The 6,209-nt window shown below is 53.5% G+C and overlaps 1 protein-coding gene across 4 annotated transcripts in view; it reads left to right on the top strand.

The window, feature by feature from the left end:
• The first annotated feature begins 1,331 nt into the window (after nucleotides 1-1,331).
• Nucleotides 1,332-6,209, top strand: part of LOC116082199 (keratin, type II cytoskeletal 78-like) — an 8,237-nt gene continuing 3,359 nt past the window's right edge. The window contains exons 1-6 of one of the 4 annotated variants that reach the window (XM_031359070.1): nucleotides 1,332-2,143; nucleotides 2,551-2,765; nucleotides 3,698-3,758; nucleotides 4,162-4,257; nucleotides 4,944-5,108; nucleotides 5,444-5,569. In XM_031359070.1, the coding sequence (XP_031214930.1) occupies nucleotides 1,511-2,143; nucleotides 2,551-2,765; nucleotides 3,698-3,758; nucleotides 4,162-4,257; nucleotides 4,944-5,108; nucleotides 5,444-5,569 (1,296 nt within the window). In that variant the 5' untranslated portion in view covers nucleotides 1,332-1,510. The remainder of the gene's footprint in view (nucleotides 2,144-2,550; nucleotides 2,766-3,697; nucleotides 3,759-4,161; nucleotides 4,258-4,943; nucleotides 5,109-5,443; nucleotides 5,570-6,209) is intronic. The other 3 variants (XM_031359064.1, XM_031359052.1, XM_031359057.1) reach the window with 3 other exon arrangements.

Below are 6,209 nucleotides of genomic sequence, written 5' to 3'. Positions count from 1 at the left end.
TTTTTTTTTTTTTTAAATGGGTCATTTGTTTTCTTGACTGTGCTTTTTGTAGTTCTTTATGTTATACATTCTGAGTATTAATCTTCGATCAGATGTATGGCTGGCAAAGGTTCTCTCCCACTCTTTGCTCAGTTGATGTTTTCCTCTGCTGCCCGAGGCTTTTCAGTTTTATGAGGCCCCATTTGTGAGTTGTCAGCCTTCGTTCCTCCAGGAACGAGTCTTGTTGGGAAAGCCCTTTCTGTGTCTTGCAGGGGCTGCTTATGATTCCTTCTGGCTGCTCAGCATTTCAGGGTTCACACTGAGCTCTACTCAGAGTTGATCTTTCTGCAGGACGGTAGATATGGATCCAGTTTCACTCCTCTACATGTGGGCCAAGCTTTCCTCTGACAGTGGTGGGGATGTTCTGGAGCTGAGATCTAGTGTGCCTCCCCTTTGTCTGCACAGGCAGCTTTCTCTGGGGTCTTTCCTCTCCTTTTCTCTGGCTTCCCTGACCCCTCACATCTTTTTTGAACTTCTTCGATACCTCTGCCTCCTCAAAGGCTTCTTCATGTCAGGTGAGACGATGCCAGTGGCCGGGGGAAGGAGGAAGGGGCTTTTCACTCCTGGAGGGAGCTGGAACATGCTTGTGCATGGTTGTCTGGCCTGGGTGGAGTGCCTGTGGGGTTGTGCTAATTACCAAGAATGACTTCCTCATAGCACCTCTTCGGTGTTTGGTGAGTTTCTGTTTGTTCTCGTTTGGAGTCGCATCCTCAAAGACCCCAAATATCTCACCCCCAGATTTCACCAGGTGCTAGGAGAAGAAGTGGAACAGGACCACTATTGTCCCACTAAAGAAAACCCCATTAATCAGAGACGAGAGGCTCAGCAGTCCCCAGGGAACAGCTGGGTCATCTACAGGATGAGGAGACCCTGCCTCAGGCTGGAGGTTGGACCACAGTATTAGGGAAACACTAATACTAGGCAAACATCCCTGCTAGATCAGGGACGGAATCCATCCTGGGAGAATCCCAGACCCTGTTTCTGCTCTCAGCCTCCCAGGCATAGTTTCCTAGATGCACAGTTTATTTTGGAGTGGCTGCCACTCGTCTATCCACTGGAAGGGCTTCAGCTGGCTCCAGCTGGAGGGGCCTGGGGTAGCATGTAGGGAGGAATAGGGCCACAGGATTGGCTGCTACTCTGCAGATCCTGGCTAAAGATACCTGCTCTGTGTGGGGCAGGTGCTGTCTCTCGGATGATTGCTGGGTTGGGCTGAAGGAGGGGCTGGGTGCCCTGCTTTTCTGAGCATTTCTACATCGTGGGGTGTCCTTGCTGCAGCACCTCTGCCAGCTTGGTTGCTCAGGGTCTGTGCTGCCTCTGAGAGGTTGGATCTCACTCTGGGCACTGCAGTCTCCCTTGTCCTACTTTCCCATGCTACCCTCTCCTCTGCACAAACTCTTCTCACTCCAGGAAGCCTCCCTTGAATACCACCCCCAGCGGTGTTGATGCCTAGCACGGTGGCTCAGGTCTCCAGATGCTTGTTCGTCTTTGGCTCCTAGGGCAGGCTCCTGGGTCTCCTACCTCAGGCTCTGCACGTGCCACGCACCCATTCCCCAGGTGTGTCAGAGCAGGTCAGCCGCAGCAAGTGGCAGGCACAGTCAGACTGAGAACATCTTGCTCTCCAAGGCCCAGCCCAAGGACGGGAGGGGATAAAAGTCTCGTGCCAGGGCCCCAGGGCAGAAGCACACACACTGTGACCATCTCCAGTCTGTCTGAAGCTGCGGGCCTGTTTGTCTCTGCCATGTCTCTCTCTCCATGCCGGGCACAAAGGGGCTTCAGTGCTCACTCAGCATGTTCTGCCTTCTCAGGGGCTCGAGGCAGGACTGGCTTCAGCAGCAGGAGCCTTAGCACCTCCAGGAGATGCAGAGGAAGCTCTTGTGAGAGGGTCTGGGGGGCAAAGACCAGGCAAGGGGTGCGGTTTGGGCCTAGTAAGGGAGGGCCTGGGTTCTTCCAGTGCCCTCCAGGGGGCATCCAAGCAGTGACCGTCAACCAGAGCCTACTGACCCCACTGAAGATCGAGGTTGACCCCCAGTTCCAGGTGGTGAAGACGCAGGAGACTCGAGAGATCAGAACTCTCAACAACCAGTTCGCCTCCTTCATTGACAAGGTGAGGGTAAACAGCCTGGCCCCTGCCTCTGGGCCTCTCCCAGACAATTGCTCTAGACAAGATGAACTAGAGTGAGGAAATCCAACCTCCTGCCACTTTTCCTAATCACCTCAGTGGCAAGGATGTCCTTCCAGGGTCTAGCTAGAGGCTTTCTGGTTTGCCAATGCCCTGCTATTCCATGGCTGGGGCTCAGGGACAGAGAGAGGCTAGCTAATGATAAGTCTGATCTCTTGTTCCATTCAATTGTGGATATGCTCAGGTTCTTATGGGAGGGCTTGAGGCTCCTCTGCACAGGGAGAGGTGGCAGGCAAGGAAATGGGGCCCATAGGACGGTCTCTGAGGCTTCCCTCTCCAGAGGCTGGATCAAGGGAGTCCCATGAGTCTCAGGACCCTGTGTCTTGTTCTAGGTGCGCTTCCTGGAGCAGCAGAACAAAGTCCTGGAGACCAAGTGGGAGCTTCTGCAGCAGCTGCAGGGCAATCCCAGCCCTCAGGGCCTGGAGTGCATCTTTGAAGCCTGCCTGGCCCGGCTTAGGCAGCAGCTGGAGGAGCTGCAGAGAGAGCGAAGGGCTCTGGACTCTGAGCTGAAGACCTATCAGGACCAGGAGGATGAATACAAGTCCAAGTAGGGCAGATGTTTTTGTGTAGTGTCTGGGGGGGTGGTGGGTGAGATGCTCTGCCAGCCTGAGTGTCCAGTACCCAGTGTTGCATGACTGACCTCCATTGGGGCTTTTGGCTTCCTTGCTCCTCATTCACAAGGGTTACCTGTGATATATAGAGGAGACCCCCCCACCAAGCCTAGAGGGACCCGGGGAAAAGGTTGAGGGTTCTCTCCAGAGGGCTGAGGCCTAGTCACAAGGGTCCACGTGTTTGGTCAGGTCTGGGAAGGACTTATTTAAACAACATCTTGATTGCTTTCTCGAGAAATTCCTGTTTAGCAGGCTGTGGGGCTGATGTGACTCAGATGTGTTCTGGTCTTGGGTGGAGGACAGTCACTTCAGTACATCCATCCCAAGATCCATGGTGTGATTTACAGCTGGACTGTGGTTGTAGGCCCTCTCCCTGGGCATCCTGGCGGGGCAGACAGCCCTGGGCTGAGGGGTGGTGAGGGCTGGAGAGCGAGGGCAGGCTTCTTGCTTCTCCCAGCTGTGGTGGTTTCTACAGTTACATTCTGGGAAAAGGTCATCTCTTTTTGTGGTCTTCAGGGCTGATAGGGAAGCAGCAGGGCAGGGGATGGGGGGTAGAGGAGGAGGCACTGGAAGTTTCAGATCTGCTATGGACTGCCCTGTCCCCATGACGAAGTGCCTTTCTCCTGCTCAGTGGCCTCTGAGTGCTTGGGAAACCATCAACACATGGCCTGCTGTCCTCTGGGATACAGGCTGAGAGTCTGACACAGGGGCTAGGGAGGTCTTACAACCCCCCTGACAGGAAATGAGAGAAAAGTCGATGGTGGCTCCTGACTTGAGGCCTCTGAAGACAAGGACACTCAGAGTTTTGGGGTGCAGAATGTTGGGGGTGGGCTCTGACTTGTGCCTGACTCCCCTTTTCCATTTGCAGGTATGACCAGGAAGCGTACAAGCACGCATCTGTGCAGAATGACTTTGTGGTCCTTAAGAAGGTGGGAGGGGCTTAAAGGCTCCACTCTGGAAGCCCCTACTATGCTCTAAACCTGGTCCTAGGCTGAAAGACTAGAGAGTGGAGATAGTGACTGAGGACACGTTGACACTCTGAATGTAGTCACACTCTGTCAGGATGGGATATTTACCTAGACACAGGGATTTAAAGCTAAGATCTGACTGAAGTGCTGTTTGAGAGGCTCTGGGCTCACTGCGGGGTGGCAAGAGGTTGTGAGGCAGGGGTGGAAGTGGAGGCAGCACAGAGGGTTAGGGTTAACCAGGGACAGCGCCCTGCAGATAGTGCTGTGCAGGGTGGATGGAGAGAAGAAGGGGGTCTTCAGATGCAGCAGCCCAGGTGTCCTGAGAGGAAGTGGGGGATGCATGGTTTCTGTCTCCTGTCCCCAGGATGTGGATGAGGTTTTCCAGAGCAAGATGGATTTGGAAGGCAACCTGGAGTCTCTGAGAGAACACATCTGTTTCTTGACACGTCTGTATGAAGAAGTAAGGACCCGGGAAGAACAGGGAGAAATAAGGAAAGGGGGCACGATGGACAGGCTCCCTGTGGCCAGGAGGGGAGCCACTAGGAGGGGAAGCCTGCTAGAATAGCTTTGGTTTGTGGTCACTCATCATTTGACAATCCCAACATCAGTGTGAGAATTTATCAATGGAGAGCCGGACGAAACCCTCTTGGTGCTTCTATCAGAAGGAAGACAGAAGCAGTGGTCTCAGGAAATTAGAAATCCCATCCTGTGCTAGAAGATGGCAGATGTTACGGAGGACAGGGAGAGTTGGAAATACGGACAGGTGGCAGTTGCAAAGAAGCTGGATGCAAAAGGCAAAATCAGGCTGAAAGGTGAAGGAGGGAGGAGCTCTTCAGGCAGGTGGCTGCTGGGACTCTGGCAGAGAGTATGTGAGGTGACCAATGTAAGTGGGGTGGGAGGATTGTGGGAAGGGAGGTGATGAGAGGTTAGAGGGGTAGTAGGGATGGGTGACCAGGACCCTCGTGGGTATTTTTCCTTTACTATCCACACTTCAAAACTCACCAGAGACCACATCAGTGGTTCTTATTTGTGAATCTGGACCACCACTGGGTGATGGGCAAATAGATGGACATTCAGGCACTTCTCCCCTGAGTGGGACAGGAAAGGGAGCCATGGTGGTGGACAGTGAGCTTGCTTCTCCCATAGGAACTGGGACAGCTGAAGACCCAGGCAGATGACATGTCTGTGGTGCTGTCCATGGATAACAACCGTTGCTTGGACTTCAGTGACATCATTGCTGAGGTCCGCGCCCGTTACGAGGAGATTACAAGGACTAGCAAGGCCGAGGCTGAGGCTGTGTTCCAGACCAAGGTGCTGTGGTCCAAAGAGAAAGCTGGGAAGGGCTGGGTAGTCCTAGTCACACACCAGGGAGGCCACCAAAGTTGCCATTGGGGCAGCCTTGAAGTTTGGGGCTCAGGGGGCAGGGCTATATCCACAGCACAGGAGGGGGACAATGGTCAGAAACGAGGAGACAGGCTTGGATCTCTGCAGACATGCCTACCATGTCCTGAGCTCAAGCAGTTGACTGGCTCTGGGAAAATGCAGACATCAGGAGGCACCTCCCAGGGTGGGAAGATGGCATATCCCCAATTCTAGAGTCAGAGGTAGCTGCGACTCAACCAGCTGGTGCTACCTTTGTGCCTCAGTACCAGGAACTCCAGGAATCAGCCCAACTTCAAGGGAACAGCATGAAGGAAGTGCAGGTGCAGATTTCCCAGCTTCGGCAGGCCATTCAGAGGCTGCAGAGTGAGATTGGGAGCCTCAGGAAACAGGTACATCCCAGTGTCGATTGCTGCTTGGTGTCTGGTCCCTCTACCACTGATGGTCTGCTTCCAGCTGGGGTCATATGAGGACGTGTGTGTGTGTGTGTGTGTGTGTGTGTGTGTGTGTATGTGTGTGTGTGTGAGTATCTGGATAAATGGTTGGGGCTCCAGATCATTTCGTGGAGACATATCTTCAAGTCATTTCTCAACTGCTCGTTCTCTGTGAACTCCAGTCTGCAAGCTGGCTTTTCTGGGGCAGAGCCCCTGTGCTGTACACTGCAAGGAGGACCGTCATTTACAGACTACACGCAGGTGGATATCTTGCTTTTGCCTTCTTGGGGAGAGAGCTACTTTAACTCTCAGCTCATTTCTTCTTTTGACTCATCCTCTACAAGCACACGGGGACTTAAGGTCAAATGCTTTTCTGGTTCCCCTTTTGGAAAAAGTAAGTGTGAGAGATGGCGGGAGCCCGAGAAAAGATGTATGGAGCCTTTTCAGGAGGTCTCAGAAGGTTTAGGAGGTCTGAGGTAGCCTGCCCTTCCAGAGAGTGCCCCGCCCTTTCAGAGGGGAATGGTGATGACTTACTAGCTATCAAGTTTGTGCTCATTGAAGCAGAAGACTGGATTTGAGACCCACAGCGGGGGGGGGG

Source organism: Mastomys coucha, unplaced genomic scaffold (genome assembly GCF_008632895.1).
Source record: "Mastomys coucha isolate ucsf_1 unplaced genomic scaffold, UCSF_Mcou_1 pScaffold11, whole genome shotgun sequence".
NCBI classification, from domain to species: Eukaryota; Metazoa; Chordata; class Mammalia; order Rodentia; family Muridae; genus Mastomys; species Mastomys coucha.
Note: the sequence above shows the minus strand (reverse complement) of the source record. Positions and strands in the feature narration are given on the sequence as shown.